We start from the raw sequence: 26,895 nt of genomic DNA on the forward strand, positions 1-26,895 counted from the left end.
TGTGGTGAAAAGGGAACATTTTTACACAGCTAGTGGGAATATAAACTAACACAACCACTATGGAAAACAGTATGGAAGTTCCTTAAAGAACTAAAAATAGATCTACCATTGGATCCAGCAATCCCACTACTAGGTATCTACTCAGAGGAAAAGAAGTCATTATACGAAAAAGATACTTGTACACACATGTTTAGAGCAACACAATTTACAACTGCAAAAATATGGAACCAGCCCAAAGGCCCACCAATCAAGGAGTGGATAAAGAAAATGTGATATATATATATATATATATATGTGTGTGTGTGTGTATGTGTATATATATGTGTGTATATATGTATCTTATATACATGGCCCGATCTATATATATATATCATGGACTACTACTCAGCCATAAAAAGGAATGAAATAATGGTATTCGCAGCAATCTGGATGGAATTGGAGACCATTATTCTACATGAAGTAACTCAGGAATGGAAAACCAAACATCGCATGTCTTCACTCATAAGCAGGAGCTAAGCTAGGCATAAGAATGATACAACGGACTTTGGGGACTGGTGGAAAGGGTCAGAGGGTGGGGGTGAGCAATAAAAGACTACCTATTAGGTACAGTGTACATTGCTTGGGTGCACAAAAATCTCAGAAATTACCACTAAAGAACTTATCCTTTTAACCAAACTTCACCTGTTTCCCCCAAAACCTACTGAAATTTTTTTAAAAAAAAGGCACAAATAAATAAATATTTACATTTTAATTTAATTTTTTAAATTTTCCTCTGAGCCTAGGGCTCTAAATGCTTAAATAACAATTTCCTGGATGTAATAATGATAACTATTAGTGATAGGAAACAGATTCATAAGAATAAATATATAATAAACCATTTTATAATTATTAAACATTACAAAGCAAAATGTTATTTGAAATGTATATGTTAGTGAATGGGGCTTTCTTCTTGTTTTTTCAATTCATTCATCTATATGAGGAGAGTTATTAAGTAGTCATTACTAGAATAAGATAGTTCGTCAATTTTATTTTTATTTTTATTTGGTTTTTTGCTTTTTTGTTTTTTCTTTTTCATAACATAAGCAAAGAGAAAATGTGTTCATATAAATGAGAGGATAGGGGAAAAAAAGAGATATTGTGTTATAATACTGGCATTCTGTTCTTTGTACTCTTTTCAAGTTTCAGGCCCAAAATCCCAGGGTAGTCCATCATGGAAAATTACTTTCAAGGACCTCTCTGCAGACAATTTGATTAGCTCCACCTTCAAAGGACAGGACAGCATCAGAACTGCTAAAGGAATTGTGGGCCAGGCATGGTGGCTCACACCTGTAATCCCAGCACTTTGGGAGGCTGAGTCAGGTAGACCACCTAAGGTCAGGAGTTCAAGACCAGCCTGGCCAACATGGCAAAACCCCATCTCTACTAAAAATACAAAACAAATTAGCCAGGCGCAGTGGCGCACACCTGTAATCCCAGTTACTTGGGAGCCTGCAGCAGAAGAATTGCTTGAACTTGAGAGGCGGAGGTTGCAGTGAGCCAAGATCCAGCCACTGTACTCCAGCCTGGACAACAGAGGGAGATGCCACCTCAAAAACAAACAAACAAAAAAAATGGACTTGTTCCCAGTGATTAGAGATAGGGCCCTTCACTTTCTCCACGCCAGCACCAACATTCCAAGGGGACCTCCATGTCTGCCTGAAGACCATGCCACCCAGAGACAAGGTCATAAGGCAAGAGCCTCTTTCTTGTGTAAGGTGGAAAAGGGAAGCTGTGCCAAGGAAGGAAGGAAAGGAGGGCTGGCCTCCCCGGCATTCTTAGGCACAGCAGTTATAGGGAAGAGAACACATGGAAGCTGAGGACCTAGAAACTAATTTTCTCAACACTCTCTGTGCATCTGTGTGTGGCTCGGAAAGGATGGCGTTTTTGACAGAACAATGGCTCCAGTCTAACAGCTACCGACTCAGATGGCCTCTGGCAGGCTCCACCTCCAGGCTAGTTTTTCCAGATCGCAGGGCTATAAAAACTGAGGAAAGAAACCAAACCCTGATCGACTAAAAGGGAAACCCACATATTACATGCCTTTTGATATGGGTGATACATCTGCAATACACAGCACTATGACATCTTCATGCCTTAAAAATGGAATCTGAACTAATCAAGACTCCAGGTCTAACTCCCAGCTTACAGGAAATACAGGGGACTGAGGAACAAGTTAGACAGCACCACAAGGAAGTAATCAGCCAACATTCTAGAGACAAATGACCCAGTTTCTCCAACAAATTACTAGCATGAAAAAAAAAAAAAAAAAAAAAAAAAAAAACGAACTGTTAAAAAATTAAAGAGACTTAAAAGATATAACAAACAAATGCAATGTAAAAACCTTGTTTGGACCCCAATTATAACAAAACAATATTAGATGACACCTTTAGAAAGATGGAGAAAATCTGAATATGGACTGGATGTTAGATCACAAAAAGGAATTATTAATTTGGTAGGTATAATGGCCATGTGATTATGTTTATTTTTAAAAAGTCATTCAGTTAGACATGTGTGTTGAATTTACAGGTGGAATTACATGATGTCTGGGATTTGCTTTTACAAAATATTCTAACCTCCCAAGAAGGTTGGGGGAGGACAGGTGAATTGAGATTAGCAAAATGTCAATAATGATCGCAGTTGGAAGATGGGTATCAGGGATGCATCACAGGCTTCTATCCACAATTTTTACATATTTAACAATGTCTATAATATCCTGGGTTCCATAACTCAAACCTGTAATCCCAACACTTTTGGAGCCCTAGGCAGGTGGATCACTTGAGCCCAGGAGTTCAAGACCAGCCTGGGCAACGTGGTGAAACCCTATCTCTGCAAAAACTCAAAAACTCAGCCAGGCATGGTGGCACATGCCTGCGGTCCCAGCTACTCAGGAGGCTGAGTTGGGAGGATCACCTGAGCCCAGAGAGGTTGAAGGTGCAGTGAACCATGATTGTGCCACTGTACTATAGCCTGGGTGACAGGGTAAAACTGTCTCAAAAAAAAAAAAAAACAAAAAGCCTATAAAAAAGATCCTTTAAGGGAGAAGGGGAGGAAAAACGTATATTTAGTTAGAGCCAACTATGTATTAGTCTAGGCCTGTGCTAGGCCCTTACCAAATATGATCTTGTTTTCCTAGTCCTGAGGCAGCTGTCAAATAAACCTCATTTGCTGTCTAAAGAGAAACGGGCATTTGATAAGCTGGGAGATAAATATGGCAGGTGATTAGAGGGAGGCGTTAGTGCCTGAGGAACACAGAGATGCATCTAGGTCGCAAGGGGAGGGACTGAAGACAACCCTTGGCAGACAAATGTCAGAATCAGTATGCCTCAATTTCCATTTCTCCTACTACATGCTACTTACCCCTGCAGCAAAGCCAAGGCTTCCATCTAAGATCCGCCTCTGAAAATCAAAACAAGATGTTTCAGTTTCCAAGAGTCAATAAGATGATGTTTCCTGGGACAAGAAGAAACCATAAGGCCCAAAAGAGCCACACAAATAAAGACTGGCCCACTCCTGAGCTCGTGAGCTCCTGAGTTTATACAATGGGCCAAGAACCAGGGGAAAAGCTTTTGGTTAACTTTCCATCCACCCCATAGCCAATCAGAAGTGTTCTTTCAAGTGGTGCTTGGCTTGCCTTGGCCCTTGTGTTGTCTCTTACTCAGCTTTCCCTGTGAATTACGTTTGTAAACCTTTAGTAAGTAGCCAGTATAAACCTTTAGTAAGTAGTCGTCATACAAGGGTTGGTGACGAGCAGAGGAGCAGGTGAAACAATCAAAACCCTCACACAGGCCGGGCACAGTGTTCACGCCTGTAATCCCAGCACTTTGGGAGGCCGAGGCAGGCAGATCACCTGAGGTCAGGAGTTCAAGACCAGCCTGACCAACATGATGAAACCCCGTCTCTACTAAAAATACAAAAACTTAGGCTGAGCGCAGGGGTTCACGCCTATAATCCCAGCACTTTGCGAGGCCGAGGCAGGCAGATCACCTGAGGTCAGGAGTTCAAGACCAGCCTGACCAACATGATGAAACCCTGTCTCTACTAAAACTACAAATATTAGGCTAGGCGCAAGGGTTCGTGCCTATAATCCCAGCACTTTGCGAGGCGAAAGCAGACAGATCACCTGAGGTCAGGAGTCTGAGACCAGTGTGGCCAACATGGTGAAACTCCATCTCTACTAAAAATACAAAAATTAGGCATGGTAATGCGTGCCCGTAATCCCAGCTACTTGGGAGGCTGAGGCAGGAGAATCGCTTGAACTCGGGAGGCAGATGTTTCAGTGAGCCAAGATCATGCCACTGCACTCTAGCCTAGGCAACAAGAGGAAAACTCCATCTCAAAAAAAAAAAAAAAACCGTCACACAATGGGGTGCAAACGGGTACCACCATTTTGGCAAACTATTTGGCAGCACGAATGAGAGGTGAACACTATGCATGCCACTCCTGAGTAATTCCGTAACAGGAATGCACTTGTATTCAACAAACCCATGAAGAAAAATGTTCGGCAGTGCTATTTGTAAGAGCCCAAAACTAGAAACTACCCAAATTCTCACCAACAGTAGGATGGATATGTTAATTAGGATATATTCATACAACAGGTACCATATGGCAATGGGAACACACATACTACAGTTATATATATACATATATCTTACAAACACAGGGACATTAAAGAAACTGGAAAACAAGTAGGGTAAAATCAGCCAGATGCAGTACATACTATATGATTACTCCATCTAAATAAAGCACAGAAACAGGGAAAATAGGCCGGGCGCGGTGGCTCAAGCCTGTAATCCCAGCACTTTGGGAGGCCGAGACGGGTGGATCACGAGGTCAGGAGATCGAGACCATCCTGGCTAACACGGTGAAACCCCGTCTCTACTAAAAAATACAAAAAAACTAGCCGGGCGAGGTGGCGGGCGCCTGTAGTACCAGCTACTCGGGAGGCTGAGGCAGGAGAATGGCGTGAACCCGGGAGGCGGAGCTTGCAGTGAGCTGAGATCCGGCCACTACACTCCAGCCTGGGCGACAGAGCGAGACTCCGTCTCAAAAAAAAAAAAAAAGAAACAGGGAAAATATCCGTGCTGCCAGAGATCAGAAAGGAGATGATCCTTGGAGTAGAGGTTGGGGATGGTAGGATCGGAAAGGAGACTGAAGGCTCCTGATTGGAAGGGGCTGTGAGGTGAGGAGCTGGTACTGTTTTGTTTCTTGATCTGGGCTCTAGTTTCACGAGCATTTGTGGAAAGTCATCAAACTGCACACTTATATTAGGTTGGTGCAAACCTAATAAATGTACCAGTCTAATAAAATGTGCATTTTTCCAAATGCATCATATTTCAATAAAGGTTTTTTTTTTTTGCTATCTAGCCATAGATGAATGGATAGACAAAATATGGTATGTACATACAATGGAATAGTCTTCAGCCTTAAAAACGAAAGAAATTCTGGCACATGCTATAACATGGATGAGCTCTAAGGACATTCTTTGAAGTGAAAGAAGCCGTGTGGTGTACAGAACTTTTCACCTTACAAAACTGAAACCCCGTCTCTACTAAAAATACAAAAATTAGCTGGGCATGGTGCCACACACCTGTAGGCACAGCTACTTGGGAGGCTGAGGTGGGAGGCTCACTTGAACCCAGGAGGCGGAGGCTGCAGTGAGCTGAGATCATGCCACTGAACTCCAGCCAGGGCAACAGGGCAAGACTATGACTCAAAAAAAAAAAAAAAAAACAGCCTGGACAGATAGGGTTACCAGTGAAACCCCATCTTTACTAAAACTACAAAAAAAAATGAGCAGGGCATGGTGGTACACGCCTGTAATCCCAGCTACTCAGGAGGCTGAGGCAGGAGAATCACTTGAACCTGGAAGGCAGAGACCAAGTGAACCAAAATCACGCCACTGTACTCCAGATTGGGAGGCAGAGCAAGACTCTGTCAAAAAATAAAATAGGCCGGGCGCGGCGGCTCACGCCTGTAATCCCAGCACTTTGGGAGGCCGAGGCAGGCAGATCACCAGGTCAGGAGATCGAGACCATCCTGGCTAACACCGTGAAACCCTGTCTCTACTAAAAAATACAAAAAATTAGCCAGGCGTGGTGGCGGGCGCCTGTAGTCCCAGCTACACAGGAGGCTGAGGCAGGAGAATGGCGTGAACCCGGGAGGCGGAGCTTGCAGTGAGCCAAGATGGCGCCACTGCACTCCAGCCTGGGCGACAGAGCGAGACTCCGTCTCAAAAAAAAAATAAAATAAAAATAAAATAAAATAACCCTGAAACTCTGTACTCATTCAATAATAACTTACTTCTGCCCTCCCCTGCAGCCCCTGGCAATCACCATTCTACAATGTGTCTCTATGCATTTGACTCATCTTGGCATCTTATATACCTAGGTTCTAGATAACCTGTGTTTTTGGATTGTGTGTTTTCTGATTTCCAATCTCCAACCCATCAGCTCCCGGGGCCGATGCGGTGCGGCAAGGGAGGTGGGGATTTTATTGTCCAAATCAAGGCCTGCTGTACTGGTCTCTAACACAAGAGCGCCTGACTTGCGAACTTCCTGAAGGTGTGTTCATTTCCAAATCTCCCTCACAACATGTTGAATTAGATCTTAAGTCACTTATTCATTTGCCATTCCTACAATGTTTCAGGCTACCCAGGTGAACGATGCAGGCATTGTGCATTCATCAAGATACCCATGGATGGCTCCAGGGCTACCGGACTGAGGGTGATCTGGGCTGGGGAAGAGAATGCAATTTCAGGCATATGAGGTGAGTGTGGGTTGTGCAGAGGTGTGGGGAGGGTACATGGATATGTGTGCAAGTATGGGTGTGTGGGACTATAGGTAGAGTGTGTAGAAGGGGTGTAAGGATGGGGATGTGGGAGGAGGGAGAGATGTGGGGGATATAGGCATGCATAGGTTGTGGGGGCATGACAGTGAGTGAGAGCACTGGGGCTTGTGAGTGGGATACACGGAAGATGTAGGGGAGAGGGGTAAGGGTCTGCAGGGGGCCTGGATGGTGGGGGGAGCGGCTATATTCATCCCAAGAGGAAATGAAACAACCTGGACATGGGTTAAAAGAGAAAGGGAACAGATGCCCCTTCTTCTTCCAAGGTCTTTCCAACAATCCCACCCAACTCAAGGTCACAGGGGAGGACAGTTACACCTGAAATCTAATGCTCTTCTTTGGTCATGCATAGTACCACTTGCTCCAGGCCTACAAGAAATTACATGGCAGGCCAGGTGCTGTGGCTCACGCCTGTAATCCCAGCACTTTGGGAGGCCGAGGTGGGCGGATCATCTGAGGTCAGGAGTTTGAGACCAGTGGTGAAATCCCACCTCTACTAAAAATACAAAAATTAGTCGGGCATGGTGGCGCATGCCTGTAATCCCAGCTACTCGGGAGGCTGAGGCAGGAGAATCATTTAAACCTGGGAGGCGGAGGTTGCAGAGAGCTTAGATCCTGCCACTGCACTCCAGGCTGGGCAACAGAGCAAGATTCTGTCTCAAAAAAAAGAAAAAGAAAAAGAAAAAAGAAATCACATGGCAGGTAGAAATGAGGCAGCAGACTAACGAAGCCTCAGTAGCTGGGCTTTTCTCACTTCCCATTCCCTTCAACTCAGGCTGTCGAGGGTCAGGAGGGGAGATGATGGTACATGAAGGCATCTACAGCAAGCAGCCATCTGTTCTCCCGGCCTGGCAGGGAGAAGGCGAGAAAATAAGAAGACAGCGAACAAACCCCAGCACACAATGCCTGGGAGTGTGGCCAGGGGCACTGAAAAAGTCTACAAACCTGCTGGGATGGTGCCCCTTTACCAAGGGGCTCCCCACCAACATTCAGAACCGAAGCAAGGCAACTCACCTGTCCACTAGAGAATACGAACACGAGAGCTGCCCCAGCTGCCGTCATCCCCCAGGTGAAGAAGGTCCCCAGCAAGGCCTGGAACACAGAGCTGTGGCCTTGGAGCATGCTGGATACAGCTGTGCAAGAGGAGCGAGAGCGTCAGCCGCCGGTGGTCCCTTTCAGTGACAGGCGCACATTCTGACACGTCCTAACCCCCTGTGCGGGAGCTGGCCTCCCTCCGGCTTGACAGTATGCACCCTTCCACCACACCATCCCAGTGTCCCTCAGCCACCCAGCACACAGGTCAGGCTTCTCTATCCAGGTCCCTCAGGAATTGGAAATCGTCTTAATCTGAAAGAAGGCATGGGGAGACGCCGGGGAGATGCCAGGGGAACCCATAAAAAGGCTGCAACATTGAGAGGTAGTTTCAAAAAGAAGCACAAAGAATGTGGTTTGTTCCAGGGGAAGGGGGCATAGGAGGGTCTGATGCAGCCTCCCCCACACAATCTGCCTCTTCTACCATCTCTTGCCCACCATCTGCGCCCAGCCTCCTCCAAAGACAGGTGACTAGTGCAGGTGATGTCAACACGCTTCCAATCTAAATCCCCGTCATACCTGCAATGGTGCACCTGCCCAGCCAAAGGGTAAACTCCACCAACCAACCTTTGATTCTCCCCACCCCCAACTCTCCAATCCCATTCTCCATCATGCCTGCATGAGCACCAAACTCCAGCTCAACTGGATTATTTACGGCACCTTCCACAAGCCCCAGACAATCCTGCGTCCGAGTGCCTGTTCATTCAGTTCCCTCCTGGAATACCTTCCTTGCACATTTCCAGCCATCCGAACCCGGAGCATCCTCTGCAGCCCACCTAATGCCCAACTTCACAACGAAGGCTTTTCTGGCCTTCCCCAGCCCTGTCCCAGCATGCAGCTTTGGTCCTTTCTCAGCGTGGCTTTGCCTCCATCTTTTACAGCCTTAGTTGCTTGAGGACGGGGATGGTGCTTTTACATATTTGGCCACCCTGCAAAATAGGGCTTTGTAACCCCTGAAAAATATGTGCTGGATGGAAAAGGGCCAGCTTACCTGCACAGGACAAGCAAACGGACCCAGGAATGGAATGTCCCCTGGTCAACTCAGCACCCTGCTGCTAAAGCTGGTTACACCACCGCCCACCAAGGAAGGAAGGGAAGTACCATTCCCTCTCATTTCAGTCCAGAGAACCTCCTCCAGACTTCAACATACTTAAAATTCTGGATCTGAGATGACAATCAGATCTCTCCCTGTGGAAAGTTACAAGGCAGAGAAACCTATTTGTTGAAAAGCCCTGTGTTCCGGTACACAAACGCTGGGCTCAGGGCCTCATCTCAAAGCCTCATTCATCTCCCTGATGGTCGGCCAGCACCCAGAGGGCTGGCTGGACACGACCACAGTGGGCTCAGCCCTGCCAGTCCCCAGTGCTCTGTGAGGAGCCAGCAGCCCTGAACCTGCAGATCAAGAGCTGAAGACGCTGCCTCGACTGACCCTGGAAGGAAACCACGGCAGAGTGTGGATGGAGCCCTTATGCCAAGCGGCTCAGCAACACACCCAGGCTCAAACCTAGGAAGGGCTATGGGTCCAGGTGAGCCCAGGTGAGCCCTGGCTCAGCCCCTGTGCCAGAAACCCTGAGATAAATAGCAGATACGGAATCAGACTCTAATTCCCATACTCTAAACGAACTGCACCAATTGTGAAAACTGTGAGCACGCTAATTAAAGAAAAAAAAATCCTTTTTAAAAGGCTACCCTTTACATCCGTCATCTTGCTCAGCCACCCTAAAAAGAGGGGTTAGTCTTTGTTTTTAAACCAAGCCATCTGGACCATTACACCAATCATCTATTCTGAGTTGCTGTGGATAAAATTTCAAACAGCATTTACAAAGAACAGCACAAAGTGATCATCCTCTCAGTACTTATCATCCAAGACAGGGCATAACAAAAACACCTTTCTTTCCTGTATTTCAATGTGCCTCTTGACAGCTACAGAAGAGAGCAAACAATTTACATTTGCCAACAGGCCAAAGTCAACGTGGATCTTGCGGGCTGGTGAACAGAACAGAGGGAGCTCATGGGTGTTCCTGGCGGTTACTGGGATAGGGAAACACTCGTCTAAGCCTGTCCCCATGTACACCTGAGCACCCTGCTGAGTAAGAAAAAGGGACACAGAGGGGAGACCAAGTCCACCATGCTTTCCATCCCAATAGGAGCAGCACGGATCATGAGCAATGCAAGCCCAGTGCCCCTCGGAGAAGTGTCTTCTCTATTAGCTGTTTTAAATCCTTGCTACTCCAAAGGGGGTCAGAGAACCAGCAGCGCTGGTCTGGGCTGGGAGCTAGTTAGGAACGCGGAAACTCAGGTCCCACCCAAGAGTTTCTGAATCAGGGTCTGCATTTTGTGGAATTCCATGGGGGATTCTTATGCACATTAAACTGTGGAAAGCAAAAGATTAAAACTGGTAAAACTTGGTCAGGCACAGTGGCTAACACCTGTAATCCCAGCACCTTGGGAGGCCAAGGCAGGCAGATCACCTGAGGTCAGGAGTTTGAGACCAGCCTGGCCAACATGGTGAAACCCCATCTCTACTAAAAACACAAAAATTAGTCGGGCATGGTGGCAGGTGCCTGTAGTCCCAGCTACTCAGGAGGCTGAGGCAGGAGAATTGCTTCAACCCAGGAGGCAGAGGTTGCGGTGAGCCGAGATGGCGCCACTGCACTACAGCCCGGGTGACTGAGCAAGGCTCTGTCTCAAAAAAATAAAAAACAAATAAATAAATAAATCTGGTAAAACTTCTACAATACCAAGAGCTTAGAAAATGAGTTCTCCTGCCCCGTGTGGGATTGACAAGACCAAAGCAGAGTCCCAAAAGAACAGAAAAGTTTTCTGCAGAGTCTCAAGAGAAGAAGAAGTTTCTGGCAGAGTCCCAAGAGAACAAAAAGTCTTCTCTAACCGGCAGACCAGTAACGACTTTAGGGCACAGCATCTCCAGCACAGCTTACACAACGGGGCTCAGACTTCCTCACGATGGGGATATTAATTCCATCAACCTTGATTCGTTAGCGGCAGGGAGAATCATTCTCTGCCCGTTCCAACTTTTAAAATGCCAACAGCCTGTACATTTGTACACATCGGCCACAGCAGCACGTGGGCATTTCCGGTTGATTGATACAGGTTTGTTTTATTTATTTCCTTTCTCCACCTTTTAAACTTGTTGTTCCGCTTCCAAGAGTCAGTTCAAGAGGCTGGTGAAGTTGCAGAAGTGGGAACAGCACTAGGGCTGCTGGGCCTTAGTGGAGCTGCACACACATGCCCTAACTCCACGAGGGGGAATCCAGCAGAAGGATTCAGGTTTGGGCGGAGAGGACTGTGGAAAAGTTCTCTAATGCCTCGCTACTCAAAGCGTGGTCCGCGGAACACCCAACCTGGGAATAGGTTAGCAATGCACACAGTCACGCCCCACCCAGACCTGCTGCAAGTTAACCAGATTCCCAGTCAAGTTCAAGAGGTCCAGCTAACAGCCAGAGCAAGTGGGAGGGGCCTGGGAGCAGCTGGAATTGTAGCTGCCTCTGCTCCCAGGAATCCCGGGTCCCGCCACACACCCCTAGGAAGCGATGAACGAAGAGGATCTTGGGTGAGGACTGTAAAAGGCAGGCATGTCATTGCCTTCCAGATCACCCTGGAGAGGGACATAGCGGGGGTCCGGGGTCTTCCTTCCCGCCCCCCCCCCACCCTCCCACCCCACCCCGCCACCTGCCAAAGCCTCCAAACCCCTCCTCTCTCCAGACGCACCCCCTTCCAAGCTCCAGGTGGCTGCCCTTCCAAGTCCCACACACTTGTCCTAATGGCACCCGACCCCGGGCCTCAAGCCCAACCAAAGGCACCGAAGGAGAGAAAAGCCAACTCACTAGGGTGCCCTCTCCAGCCCCCACTGCACTTCCATCAGCCCCCGCTGCCGCTCGCTCGCCGGCTCCACTCCCGCAGTCACTTCCTGCTTCCCTCCCGCACACGTGGCCCTCCCGCCTCCGGGCCCCGCCCCCTCGGCCGCAACTGGCAACTCCCGCCTGAAGAATAGATTCTCTGGTTCACAGCCGTCTGCAGGCTCAGGAACAGATCTGGGCGGGCAGAACAGAGTCCTGAGGCCAAGCGCCCAGCAGTCTGCGAGGGACTGCAGCCCTAGGGGAAGCTACAAACACCCAAGGAAAGAGCCCTTTGTAACACCCCTAATGTTACTTACGCTTTTATACCTTTGGCAGCCAGGTGCATGCCACTGGGAGCGCAGCAGAGCAGGATGTGCTGTGTGTGTGTGGCGGGGGAGGCTGGGGGCAGGTAACGTGATGGCATCGGCATCATTCTCCAGTCAATGAGCCTCAAAAGAATCACTGGAGGGAGTCAAATACAGAATGCCAGCACTCCCAGAGGCTCTGGTTCCGTCATTCTGGGTGGGACTGGCATTTTAGGATGTTTTTGTTTTTGCTTTTGTTTTTTTTGAGATGGAGTCTTGCTCTTTTGCCCAGGCTGGAATGCAGTGACCCAGTCTCGGGTCACTGCAGCCTCTGCCTCCTATGTTCAAGCTATTCTCCTGCTTCAGCCTCCCGAATAGCTGGGACCACAGGTGCATGCTGCCAAGCCCCACTAATTTTTTTTTTTTTTTTTTTTTTTAGTAGAGACAGGGTTTCACCACGTTGCCCAGGCTGGTCTCGAACTCCTGACCTCAAGTGATCCACTTGCCTGGACCTCCCAAAGTGCTGGGTTATAGGCATGAGCCACTGCGCCTGGCCTGAGATTTTGTTTTGAGCTAGGAGTTGCTGATGCTGCTGTCCTGGGACCACCCTTTGAAAAGCACTGCCCTAGGTCAAAGGCTTTGATCCGCAGGACTTCTGTGAAAAGATCAGAGGATAGGATTGGCTAGATTTAGCCAAAAACAAAACAAAACAAAACAAAATAAATACATACATACCTACATGCATACATACAAGATGCCTGGGCCGGGCACAGTGGCTCACGCCTGTAATCCTAGCACTTTGGGAGGACGAGGAGAGTGGATCACGAGGTCAGGAGATCGAGAACATCCTGGTTAACATGGTGAAACCCTGTCTCTACTAAAAATACAAAAAATTAGCCAGGGGTGGTGGCGGGCACCTGTAGTCCCAGCTACTCGGGAAGCTGAGGCAGGAGAATGGCGTGAACCCAAGAGGCCGAGCTTGCAGTGAGCCAAGATCACGCCACTGCACTCCAGCCTGGGAGACAGAGCGAGACGCCATCTCAAAAAAATGAAAAAGAGATGCCTGATTAAATTTGAATTTCAGATAAATAACAAGTCATTTATTACTATAAGTATGCCCTGGGCAATGTTTGGGACATACTTATGCTACAGGCATATTTGTTGTTGATCTGAAATTCAAACCCAGCTGAGTGTCCTGTGTTTTATCAGAGCATGACCTGAGCAGAAAAACTACCTGTGGTATCAATCAATGGTGATAGCCCAAAGGGTCCAATAACAGGCCTCTTTTTTCCAGCAGAACTAGGTTGTTCACACTGATGGTCGCACCATATACCATGCACTCTGTGGGGAAGAGAAGACAGCCTGGCCACTGAAGGGTGGTCTTTGCCCTTAAAAGACCCCCAACTCGTAGGGGTCAAATCAGCCATTGGAATTCCACATAACAGAGTATGACAGGCACACAGAGACGCAACACCCACATGGCATGGCCCATCGACTCATCTTCCAAAATGTCATAGCTCTTTCCTGCATGCTGCAATGGCCATAAAGTGATACGATATCTTAGATTCACTTCAAAATATGATGGAAGAGAGAAGTGGATGGAGTAGAGATTAAACAAAATTGGCCATGAATTAACCATTCTTAGGCTGGGCGCGGTGGCTCACACCTGTAATCCCAGCACTTTGGGGGGACAAGGTGGGCAGATTGTTTGAGCCCAAGAGTTCGAGACCGGTCTGGGCAACAAAGCAAGACCTCGTTGCTACAAAAAGTTAAAAAAAAAAAAGTAGCTGGGCACAGTGGCAGGTGGTAGCTGGGCCTGTAGTCCCAGCTATTAGGGAGGCTGAGCAGGGAGGATTGCTTGAGCCCAGGAGTTTGAGGCTGCAGTGAGCTGTAATGGTGCCACTGCACTCCAGTGAAAGACCGCCGAGACGGGCGGATCACGAGGTCAGGAGATCGAGACCATCCTGGCTAACCCGATGAAACCCCGTCTCTACTAAAAATTACAAAAAATAACTAGCCGGGCGAGGTGGCGGGCGCCTGTAGTCCCAGCTACTTGGGAGGCTGAGGCAGGAGAATGGCGTAAACCCAGGAGGCGGAGCTTGCAGTGAGCTGAGATTCGGCCACTGCACTCTAGCCTGGGCGACAGAGTGATACTCCGTCTCAAAAAAATAAAAACTAAAAAATAAAAATAAAAAAGTAACCATTGTTGAACTCGGGGAACAGGCACATAGAGGTTCATTAAATGTTTCTGTTTCTACTTTTGTGCATGCTTAAATTTTTTTTTTTTTTTTTTTTTTTTTTTAAGATGGAGTCTCGCTCTGTCACCCAGCCTGGAGTGCAGTAGTGCAATCTCGGCTCACTGCACCCCCACCTCCCAGGTTCAAGTGATTTTCCTGCCTCAGCCGGCCTCCCAAGTTCTCAAGTAGCTGGGACTACAGGTGCATGCCACCACGTCCAGCTAATATTTTGTATTTTTAGTAGAGACGGGGTTTTGCCACATTGGCCAGGCTGGTCTTGAACTCCTGAGCTCAAGCAATCCCCCACCTCAGCCTCCCCAAATGCTAGGATTACAGGAGTGAGACGCTACACCAGGCTGCTTAAATTCTTTACACTGAAAAATAAACAGAAATGTTTACAACGATCCACAAAGTGCCTCTCCTGCCCAATCCTTTCTCTCCTTTCTCACTACTGCTGTGAGGATTCAGCCTCCCCATCCCTCATCTAGGTCATGGGAGTCACCTCCTTCCACTCCACCCTGTCTAGTCTGTTCCATGTACCACCGCCAAGATCAGCCTGCCTAAAGCACAGCACGTCACTCTCCTACTCAAAAAGCTCCAGTAGCTTCCCAGTGCCTTTGGCATAAAGTTCAAATGCTTCAGCCTGGAATTCGAGGTTTCCCGTGGTATGATTCCAACTAAACGTTCTCAATTCTGTCTCCCAGGGTTCTCCTCCCTGTGCCCTCTGGCCGAGCCAGGCTGGACAGCTCGCTGTCCTCCACACAGCCTTCCCTCCCTACCACTCATATCTCCCCTATACCATTTCTACTGAACTGCCCTTCGCCTCCCGAATCTAAGCCCCACCATCCTGCAAGACCCAGGTTTAATGCATTCTCCTCCGGCACCCCATCTGACCTCATCTCCCACCTGTCCCAGCCCTGGTTACAAATCGAGTCTCTATCCTCTAAGGTCCCACAGAACTCCATCTGAATTCTAAGGCACTTGTCTTCTTCTATCTTCTACTGTAGGATCTAACTTCACTGCTATATTCGGCACACAAACCCAGGATTGGAATCAAGCTCATTACTGAGCTCCTTCCCCTCATCCCAGCCAGCCTAGCACCTCATATTATAGCATGTCCTCAGAAGACGTTTGCATGCAAAGCATAGGTAAACTTGATGTGGGGAAGGAAAAGTGGGGAACCTACTAACAGTTGTTGAATGCCTGGCCTGGGCCACTTTATCTTTACCTCCTCCTCTTATGTAAAACTCACAATTCTGAGGGAAAGGTATTATTGTCCCCATTCTACAGATAAGGAAATTGAGGCTCAGGAAAGCTGTGGAGTAACGCGAGGTCCATGGGGCAGTGTGGGACACCAAACCCAGCTGACTCCTGAGATGGTGCCCTTCCTGCATGGGGCATTCGGGGCTCACAGGATAAGACCCAGAGCCACTTTGATCAGCATTTCTGCATCTCACTTTCTTTAAATCACACCAAGCCCATAAGCAGGAGGGGCAATAACCCCCATGAAACAAATCTTACCATTTCCCCATCTTTCTCGATAAACCCCCACACACATGCCCACTCCGGAAACATGCAAACTGCCCCTTTCACACACTCCCTTACAGTCAAAAGTGCCAGAGTGTTGGCCAGAAAAAAATGTTTCCTGGGCCTCACATCCGTAATCCCAAAACTTTGAGAGGCCGAGGCGGGTGGATCACCTGAGGTCAGGAGTTGGAGATCAGCCTGCCCAATCTGGTAAAACGCCATCTCTACTAAAAGTACAAAAATTAGCTGGCCATGGTGGTGGGCACCTGTAAGCCCAGCTACTCGGGATGCTGAGGCAGGAGAATCGCTTGAACCCGGGAGGCGAGGTTGCAGTGAGCCAAGATCACGCCACTGCATTCCAGCCTGGGTGACAAGAGCAAAACTCCATCTCAAAAAAAGAAAAAAAAGAAAATGTTTCCTGAAAGCTAAATACACTGACTCTGACCTCCACCCCACCCACAGTCCATTCCTATTCTCTCCCATGGGACCTAAGGTGGCCTGACGCCCCCAGGACAAAGGGATGGGATATGCAAGAACAGACCAGAATAGCGGCTCCAGAAGCAGTGGCAGGGGGATTTGCAGGCAGTGAAGGCTGCTTCCCACGTGTCAAAGGGCCCTAAGACTGATGCCAATCATCAACAAAGGAACCGCAAGGCAACAAGATGGTGGACGGCCCTTTCCAGAGGAATCACTGTGGTTTGATCTGGCTAAATGCCCTCCTGGCATCTCCTTCTGGAAGACTGTTGGGGGCAAGCAGGGGGATCATGGGCTGCAGCTTTGCAGAAAGAATGGAGATGGGCATAAAGTTGTCCAGCCCAATGAGCCCTGGATCTCATCCTCTCTCATTCTCTCTCTCTCTCTCTCTCTCTCTCTCTCTGAGTTGATTGCTAGCTTCACAATCTGACCACATAGGAGAAAGCCCAGCTTGGCATGTGGGTTCTCAGGGACACATTTCCCAACCTCTCTTGAAACCACCATTGCAAAACTGTAACAGAGGCCGGGGGTGGTGGCTTACACATGTAATCCCAGCACTTTGGGAGGCCAAGGCAGGCAGATCACTTGAGGTCAGGAGTTTGAGACCAGCCTGGCCAACATGGCGAAACCCCATCTCTACTAAAAATACAAAAATTAGCCAGGCGTGGTGGAAGACACCTGTAGTCCCAACAACTGGGGAGGCTGAGGCAGGAGAATCATGTGAACCTCAGAGCCAAGATTGCGCCACTGCACTCCAGCCTGGGGAACAGAGCTAGACTCTGTCTCAAAAAAAAAAAAAAAAAAAAAAAAAGAAAAGAAAAAGAAAAAATATAACTGTAATGGCAACAGTGAAAGAGATTTGACCTAACAAGCTCAATCTTGCTCTAACCTCCAAGCTGTCCTTGTTCATTCTAGACATAGTGTGAACTACCTTTAGGAGGAATTTATAGTTTATAGTTTAAAACAAAGATGATAACAACCCTTTCCCAAAACAAACCTCTTTCTTGCCTGGGGATTAGACCGCCTTCGTAGAACTAACAAATTAGTCACAAGATTAGAAATTATGGCCGGGCGCGGTGGCTCAAGCCTGTAATCCCAGCACTTTGGGAGGCCGAGACGGGCGGATCACGAGGTCAGGAGATCGAGACCATCCTGGCTAACACGGTGAAACCCCGTCTCTACTAAAAAATACAAAAAACTAGCCGGGCGCGGTTGTGGGCGCCTGTAGTCCCAGCTACTCGGGAGGCTGAGGCAGGAGAATGGCGTAAACCCGGGAGGCGGAGCTTGCAGTGAGCCGAGATCGCGCCACTGCACTCCAGCCTGGGTGACAGAGCCAGACTCCATCTCAAAAAAAAAAAAGAAATTATGACTAGGCAGAGTGACTCACACCTGTAATCCCAGCACTTTGGGAAGCCAAGGCGGGCAGATAACCTGAGGTCAGGAGTTCAAGACCAACCTGGCCTACACGGTGAAACCCTGTTTCTACTAAAAATACAAAAATTAGCCAGATGTGATGGCTCACACCTGTAATCCCAGCTACTCAGGAGGCTGAGACACGAGAATCGCTTGAACCCAGGAAGTGGACACTGCAGTGAGCCGAGATCATACCACTGCACTCCAGCCTGAACAACAGAGTGAGACTCCACCTCAAAAAAAAAAAAAAGAGAAAGAAGAAATTATGGTTTAGGAGTCATGCAGCTAGAGGCTACAAGATTCTGACCCTCCCTCAAATGCTTCTGAGATCAGTGCTTGAGATATTTTGCAGACCCTGCACCCGATGGATCAGCTGGCACCACCCAGATCAATCAACTGGCTTCTCTGATCTTGTGGCCCCTACTTAGGAACTGACTCCACACAAGAGGACAGCTTCAACTCCCTATGATTTCATCTCCAAACCAACAAATCAGCACTCTCAACTCAATGGCCTTCCCCATTCACCAAATTATCCTTAAAAACTCTGATCGTGGCCGGGCACGGTGGCTCGCACCTGTAATCCCAGCACTTTGGGAGGCTGAGGTGGGCAGATCACCTGAGGTCAGGAGTTAGAGACCAGCCTGGCCAACATGGCAAAAACCCATCTCTACTAAAAATACAAAAATTAGCCAGGGGTGGTGGCGTGTGCCTGTAGTCCCAGCTACTCGGAGCCTGAGGCAGGAGAATCGCTTGAACCCAGGAGGCGGAGGTTACAGTGAGCCAAGAGCGCACCACTACACTCCAGACTTCATCTCAAAAAACAAACAAACAAACAAACAAAAACCCTCTGATCCCCGAATGCTCTGGGAGACTGATTTGAGTAACAATAAAACCGCAGTGGCAGGGTGCTTTGCAGGCAACGACTGCTTCCCATGCATTAAGGGATCCTGACTGATGGGGATTATCGGCAAAGGAACTGCAGGACAACGAGATGGTGGATAGACCGGAGCAATCGCTGTAGTTTGATCTGGCTAATTGCCATGCTGGCACCTCCTCCTGGAAGACGGCAGTGGGACAGAGCAGGGCACAGCCTGCTCTGCATGAATTACTCTTTCTCTATTGCAATTCCCCTGTCTTCATAAATCGGCTCTGTCTAGGCAGTGGGCAAGGTGAACCCATTGGGCAGTTATACTCTCGGCTTCATTCTCCTCATCCTGAGTCTGACAATAAATAACATAGTGATCTCTCCAGGTTACTGTGACCTGGAGTGATGCCTCCAACACCCTGCCTAGCACATGTCCAGGCTTCCTTGAACGATGATTACCCATCAGCCCTCTTCCTCCTTCACTTATTCATTCTTCGTGGACTCAGCAGACCTTTCCTCAGCACCTATCCTGTGTCATGCACTTTGCTGGAGCCGGGTACAGGGCAGCCAACTCAACAGATGCGGCTCTGCTTCGTCCACCCTCGCTTGCCTGCCATTTCTTCCCCTGTGCTGGAGGCCGACCACAGAACACAGCGTGAGGACGGAGCCTCTGAGCCTGGGGCAGCCTGTTCCTTCCTTCCGCAGAGTGTAGATAATAAACCCAGCGGGAACTGGCTCTCAGATCTGCAGATGGGATCCTAACAGTGACAATAATAGGCAGTTTACAGACATGCTCTAGAAATGTAAGGGATTTCCTATTGTTGTTTATTCAGGGGATTTTTAAAATTACCCTCCACCCATCTATCCAGAATTCATCCCCTTCCCTCCACCTCCACTGCTGCCACCTGTGCTCAAACAACTCTGCTTCATCATCCTGCCCTGACCACCTGATAGATGTTCCTGATTCCGCCCCCCGCCCCCCGGCCCCATACCCTCCAAACAGTCCCCGCTCTTCACAGCAGCCAAAGTGATGTTTTAAAGACAAAAAAATGCAGACTGGGCATGGTGGCTCACACCTGTAATCCCAGCACTTTCGGAGGCAAAAGTGGGCGGATCCCTTGAGATCAGGAGTTCGAGATCAGCCTCACCAACATGGTGAAACCCCATCTCTACTAAAAATACAAAAATTAGCCGGGCGTGGTGGCACATGCCTGTAGTCTCAGCTACTCAGGAGGCTGAGGCAGGAGAATCCCTTGAACCTGGGAGGCGGAGGTTGCAGTGAGTCAAGATTGTGCCACTGCACTCTAGCCCAGGCAACAGACGGTGACTCTGTCTCCAGCAAACAAAAAAAAGGACAAAAATACATTCATGCCAGTCTACTATGGCAAACTCTCTGAGAGCTCCACACTGCCCTTGATGTTCCCAAGGCTGGTGGCCTTGGGAACACCAGAATCACTCCAAACCCCTTCCTCACCCTGCTTCATCCTGGCTGATCTGCCTTCTCCTAGAACACCAAGCACACTCCTGCCTCAGGGCCTTTGCACTTCCTGCACCCTTTGCCTGTCTCCCAAATTTTCATCTGTCTGGGTCCTCTGTTATTTGGATCTCAGCTCCCATGTCACCCTTTCCAAGAGGCCTTCCTGGAATATCCAATCTAATGTAGATCATCCAAGCCGTTCTTTATTTTCTTCCTGGCACATCTTGATGTCTGGCAATCCTGTTTGTTTGTTTGGTCCCCCCAAATGCAAGCTCCATGAGAGCACTACCATGTCTGCCTTTTGCATTACTGTATCCCCAGTGCATGGTACACAGTAGCCGTTCAAGATTTATTTAAAGAGTAAGTCGATCTGACACATAAGTCTTATCTTTTTTTTCTTTTTAGACAGAGGCTCGATCTGTCACCCAGGCTGGAGTACAGTGGCACAAGCTCGGCTCACTGCAGCCTCCGTCTCCCAGGTTCAAGTGATTCTCCTGCCTCAGCCTCCTGAGGAGCTGGGATTACAGGCGCCCAACAGCATAAGTTTTGAATTTTTAGTAGAGATGGGGTTTCACCAGGTTGACCAGGCTGGTCTTGAACTCCTGGACTCAAGCGAGCTGCCCACCTTGGCCTCCCAAAGTGCTGGAATTACAGGCGTGAGCCACTGTGCCCGGCCTCTGAACAGGAAGTTCTAACCAGCCTCTTATGTAAGCACCATCCAGGGCAGCCAATAGCCACTTGGCACCACTTTTCTGAGCCTAGTACAAGGAAATGCTGCCTAGAGGCTTGAAGGAGAAACCACGTCACCAATCCAGTCCCTCCTTACCTTTGTCTAATGTTTGAATCCAAACCTGCACCACACATGCTCAAGGGAGGCACAACAGTAAAGCTTTCACTGACTTTATGCACATCTATTGTTGGGAGCAACGTTTCTGGTTTTGTGATAGGTTTTTTCCATTTTGTTTTTTGTTTTTGTTTCTTGTTTTTTTGTTTTATTGTGTGTGTGTGTGTGTGTGTGTGTGTGTGTGTGTGTGTGTTTGTTGTTTTTTTTTTTTTTTGAGGTGGAGTCTCACTCTGTCACCCAGGCTGGAGGGCAGTGGCGCAATCTCCGCTTACTGCAACCTCCACCTCCTGAGTTCAAGCAATTCTCCTGCCTCAGTCTACCAAGTAGCTGGGATTACAGATGCACGCCACCACGCCCAGCTCATTTTTGTATTTTTAGTAGAGACAGGGTTTCGCCATGTTGGCCAGATCGGTCTTGAACTCCTGACCTCAGGTGATCCACCCACCTCGGCCTCGCAAAGGGTGGGATTACAGGCGTGAGCCACCGCACCTGGACTTGTGACACGTATTCAAAATGCAAAACCAAGCTTTCTTGACTGCCAGCGTAATAAGATATCCAATTATTAGACAAAAAAAAAAAAACCCCACCACTGACAGAATATTAAATCATCTCTGTCTCTGAGATGATAATCGGCATAAATCAGTCTTTCTCATTTTTCTAAATTTGTTGCTTCAAACATCTCTTCTGGCATCTCATAGTAAGCAATTCTGTGGAGGCCATTTTGATAGGCTTACGAAGGGAAATTGCTGAAGAATTAAGTTCTATTTTGAGCCTATTCGTTCACAATTGCATGGATCATGTAAATGACCTGTTCATTCAGTCACTCAGCAAATGTTCACCACACACTCACTGTGCCAGAGGCACGTCTGGGTCACTGGGTACACACCAGGAGACGAGGCAGACGCAACCATGGCTTCATAAAGCTTCCAGTCTAGAAGCTTCGGGCATTGGATCAATTCCGCATTATAAACTAAGGCTTATTATCAAAGCTATTATATTGTTAAACTGCCTCTTTCCTTTTCTTATTCCTCATAATACAGCCATGCCTTCCACTGCTGGAAGCCAGTGAGTCACTCTAGCTAGTGAGGACAAATCAACAGGAGAGAAGAACTGGTCACGCGTTTCAGCACAGCCAGGCCCAGCGCCTTCACGTGCAAGTGGGTTGCTGGGAGCGGAGAGTGTTCCCGATGGGGAGGAGACCGGTTACATATCAATGTAAACTCTGCTGATAAATTGTCAAAAGAGATCTCAGAAGAAAAGGACCCAAATCTAAAGTCTGGGTATTTGTGATTTCTTTCTCATTCTAAAGTAATACTCATTTTCCTACCTACATTTCTTACTTTTTCTTAAAGAAGACCTTCAAAATTGTATAAGTTTCAGAATCCACAAAACCTGGATGTGTCCTGGGTGAATGTTTAGAGATTTAAGCAGGAAAACAACTTCCTCTGCTGGACAGAACCATACCCCCTCCCTTCCCCTAAAGACGTCCATGTCCTAATCCCTGAAACCTGTGAAAATGTCACCTTACAGGGCAAAAGCATCTTTGCTGATGTGACTCAGCATCTTGAGATAGGAGATCATCCTAGATTATCTGGGCGGGCCCACATAATCAGTCACAAGGGTCCTTATAAGGAGAAAGAGGGCCGGGCGAGGTGGCTTAAGTGCTGTAATCCCCGCACTTTGGGAGGCTAAGGCCAGTGGATCACTTGAGGCCAGGAGTTTGGGACCAGCCTGGGCAACATGCTGAACCCTGCCTCTACTAAAAATACAAAAAAATTAGCCGGGCATGGTAGCATGCACCTGTAGTGCTAGCTGCTTGGGAGGCTGAGGCATGAGAATCGCTTGAACCTGGGAGGCAGAGATTGCAGGGAGGCAGAGATTGCGTGAGCCAAGATCGCACCACTGCACTCCAGCCTGGGCAACACAGCGAGACTCTATCTCAAAAAAAAAAAAAAAGAAAAGAAAAAGAAAAAAAAAGAGACAAAGAGGGAGGCAGCAGAGTCAGACTAAGAGGAGGTGATTCAATGACAAGGGAAACAGGTAGGAGAGATGCAGTCAAGAGCCAAGGAATGTGGGCTGGACAAGACAAAGAAGTGGGCTCTGTCCTAAGGCCTCCAGAAGGAGTGCAGCCTTGGGACATCTCGATGTGTAGGACTTCTGACCTCCAGAACTATACAAGATAATAAATTTGTATTGTTTCAAGCTACCACGTTTGGGATCAGTTGTTCCAGCCGCCATGAAAAACGCGCTTCCTTTTGGCTGGAAGCATCTCATCTCACAGACACCTTCTCCGGTGAAGTTGTGAACCACCGGGGTCCATACTGGGTCCTCATTCACTGTCATGACTAGGTAGGACCAGCTATATAATTTGCAGGACCTGGTGCAAAAGGAAAATGGGAAGCCCTGGTTCAAAAAGTAGGGGAAAATGCCATTAAAGGATCTAGAATATAATGTCTTTTCCTTTCTTCCATATCCCTCCCCTGGCAATGTGGAGACTCTATTGTTTCGTTGAACTTTGCTTACAAAACACAAGTTCAAAGATAAAATTATCAGCAATCTCAAGACATGACAGCAGAGCATTAAACAAGCCCAGTTGCTTCTGCACATGAGGCCCCGTGTGACTGCACAAGCCACAGGCTCATGAAGCGCATCACATCCCTGGGCTGATGTGGCAGGCCCAGAATGAAGGCCACAATGTCAAAATGGGAAAATCAGCCAGGGTTGATTATTCAGAAAAAAAAAAAAAAAACATCACAGAGAGGTTCAGAAGTAGAAGTTTCCGTATGGAGGGAAAGCAAAATGCAAAACATACAATACCCACAGCCAGAGTGGGAAGCTCTGATCTAAGCCAGTCCAGGGAAGGAAGCAGCAGAAACTCCAGGTGTCTGGGAGTAGGGGTTGGACATCCTGTGGGGGAAGCCTGGGATTTGGGAAGGAGAAATTTCAATTCCCAGTGGAATGAGAAGCTAGGTGAGAAAGAAGGCAAGACCATCTTCTCAGCAATCAGAAACTAGCGGACAAGTATCTGAAGTCTCTAAGCTCTCGGGTGTGAGGAACGGTTAAAATGCTTTTTAAATGGGATGGCTATGGTAGCTCATGCCTGTATTCCCAGAGCTTTGAGAGGTCGAGATGGGAGGATTGCTTGAGGCCAGGAGCTCAAGATCAGCCTGGGCAAAATAGTGAGATCCCACATCTACCAAAATTTTAAAAATTAGCCTAGTATGATGGTGCACACCTGCAGTCCAAGCTACTTGAGCGGCTGAGGTGGGAGGATCACTTGAACCCAAAAGATAGAGGCTGGGAGTTCGAGACCAGGCTGACCAACATGAAGAAAACCCATCTCTACTAGAAATACAAAATTAGCCGGGGGTGGTGGTGCATGCCTGTAATCCCAGTTACTCCGGAGGCTGAGGCAGGAGAATCACTTGAACCCAGGAGGCGGAGGTTGTCTTGAGCCAAGTTTGCGCCATCGTGAGCCAAGTTTGCGCCATTGCACTCCAGCCTGGGCAACAAGAGCGAAACTCAAAAAAAAGAAAAAAAAAGATAGAGGCTGCAGTGAGCTATGATCACATCTCTGCACTCCAGCCTAGGCAGTAGAGTGAAACCTTGTCTTAAAAATTAATTAATTAATTTTTTTTTTTTTTTTTTTTGAGATGGAGTCTCACTCCGTCGCCCAGGCTGTAGCGCAGTGGCACAATCTCGGCGCACTGCAACCTCCACCTCCCAGGTTCAAGCAATTCTCCTGCCTCAGCCTCCCAAGTAGCTGGGACTACAGGTGCCCGCCACCACGCCCAGCTAATTTTTGTATTTTTGATAGAGACGAGGTCTCATCATGTTGCCCAGGCTGGTCTCAAACTCCTGACCTTAAGTGATCTGCCCGCTTCAACCTCCCAAAGTGCTGGGATTACAGGTGTGAACCACTACATCCAGCTAAATAAATTTAATTTTTAAAAAAAGAATTAAAAAAATAGATATTGGCTCAAAAGGTAAAACAACTGTAGAAATCTAAACGTACATAGATATTGGCTCAAAAGGAAAAAAAACTGTAGAAATCTAAACATAACACTTTGTTGTTGTTGTTGTTGTTGTTGTTGTTGTTGAGACGGAGTCTCACTCTGTCGCCCAGGCTGGAGTGCAGTGGGGGGTTCTCAGCTCACTGCAAGCTCCGCCTCCCAGATTTACGCCATTCTCCTGCCTCAGCCTCCCAAGTAGCTGGGACTACAGGCACCCGCCACCTCACCCGGCTAGTTTTTTGTATTTTTTTAGTAGAGACGGGGTTTCACTGTGTTAGCCAGGATGGTCTCGATCTCCTGACCTCATGATCCGCCCGTCTCGGCCTCCCAAAGTGCTGGGATTACAGGCTTGAGCCACCACACCCGGCCTAAACGTAATATTTAACTAAATGTCTATAAAACCTTTTAAGTGTTGACTTTGGTATTCATAAAAAATTTAATTACATTCTCATCATTGGTTGCTGGGTCATTAAAAAGAGAAAGAAAAAAATTTAATTACATTCAAAAAGCAGTCTAAGGCTTAGCTTTTCTGACTTCAAGAGAATTCCTAAGTATACACAATGATGGCCAAGAAATTGCAGTCAATCGTAAATCAAATATGCTTAGGGGCCAAATACTTTCAAAAGCAAAATTATAAAAATCTTTCTGATTCTTGTATAAGGAATAAAAGCACTTAATGTGTGATGTGGGAGCATTTTAACATGATTGTTGCAATATAGGATGAGTCCTCAAAAAGTGAGAGTTCTTTAGAGGTCTACACAGATCCCAAAAGGCCCCAGGGAATGGGGAAGGAACCGGATTCCAAGAAACTTAATTCCTCTCTCAGAGTGGGAGCAGAAACAAATCTCATCCCATGTGAATTCGCTGAGGCTCACAGAGGGCTGATGATAGGGTCAGGGAAAGAGGTGGGTGAGCCTTCCCAGTGAGGAGGGTGGTCTCTTGCTGTTACCATCACCCCAGGGGATGAGACCAGCAAGCCAGGAGCCTTCAGAGGTGGGGTGATGGGAAGGAGAACTCCTGGAAAAGAGTGAAGAGCACCTCCCATAGATGCAGAGAACAAGGTGCGAGCTGGTCCCTCAACTGCCCACAGTCAAGAGAGGCCCCGGGGTTCTCCAGACCCCATCAGACAGCTCTGGATGGGAACAAGGCTGGAGCTAGAAATGTATGGCTGCTATGCCAGGTCGCTTGAGAAGTCCTGCATAGGAGTTGAATAGGGGCCCCAAAAAGAGACATTCAAATCCCAGTCCCTGTCTGTGAATGTAACGTTGCATTCATTAAAAGCCTTTGCAGAGGTAATTAAAAATCTTGAGATGGGGCCCGGTGTGGTGGCTCATGCCTGTAATCCCAGCACTTTGGGAGGCCGAAGGGGACGGATCACTTGAGGCCAGGAGTTCAAGACCAGCCCGGCCAACATGGTGAAACCCCATCTCTACCAAAAATACAAAAGTCTGCCGGGCATGATGGCTGGTGCCTATAGTCCCAGGTACTCAGGAGACTGAGGCAGAAGAATCGCTTGAATCCGGGAGGCGGAGATTGCAGTGAGTCAAGATTGCGCCACTGCACTCCAGCCTGGGTGACAGATCGAGACTCAGTCTCAAAAAAATAAAAAATAATTTAAAAAATAAAAAATAAAAAATCTCAATATGGGATCATCCTGGATTAACCAGGTAAATTGTAAATTCAATGACATATGTGCTTGTAAGAGACCAAAGGAGAGAAATCAGGGACACAGAGAAGAAGAGAAGGCCATTGCAACACAGAAATAGAGATTGGAGGCCGGACGTGGTGGCTCACGCCTGTAATCCCAGCACTTTGGGAGGCCGAGGCGGTGGATCATGAGGTCAGGAGATCGAGACCATCCTAGCTAACATGGTGAAACCCCGTCTCTACTAAAAATACAAAAAATTAG

The 26,895-nt window shown here is 47.8% G+C and overlaps 1 protein-coding gene across 4 annotated transcripts in view; it reads right to left on the bottom strand.

Moving 5' to 3' along the window:
* Nucleotides 1–26,895, bottom strand: part of SLC39A11 (solute carrier family 39 member 11) — a 564,973-nt gene that overhangs the window by 450,294 nt on the left and 87,784 nt on the right. For 2 of the 4 annotated variants that reach the window (XM_001085226.4, XM_001085341.4), the window contains exons 1-3: nucleotides 11,820–11,897; nucleotides 7,897–8,015; nucleotides 3,397–3,435 (exon numbers count right to left, since the gene is read on the bottom strand). In XM_001085226.4, coding sequence (XP_001085226.2) covers nucleotides 3,397–3,435; nucleotides 7,897–8,004 — 147 coding nt within the window. In that variant the 5' untranslated portion in view covers nucleotides 8,005–8,015; nucleotides 11,820–11,897. Of the gene's footprint in view, nucleotides 1–3,396; nucleotides 3,436–7,896; nucleotides 8,016–11,819; nucleotides 11,898–26,895 lie in introns of those variants that run through there. The other 2 variants (XM_077972623.1, XM_077972622.1) reach the window with 1 other exon arrangement.

This window comes from Macaca mulatta, chromosome 16 (genome assembly GCF_049350105.2).
Source record: "Macaca mulatta isolate MMU2019108-1 chromosome 16, T2T-MMU8v2.0, whole genome shotgun sequence".
Classification (NCBI taxonomy): Eukaryota; Metazoa; Chordata; class Mammalia; order Primates; family Cercopithecidae; genus Macaca; species Macaca mulatta.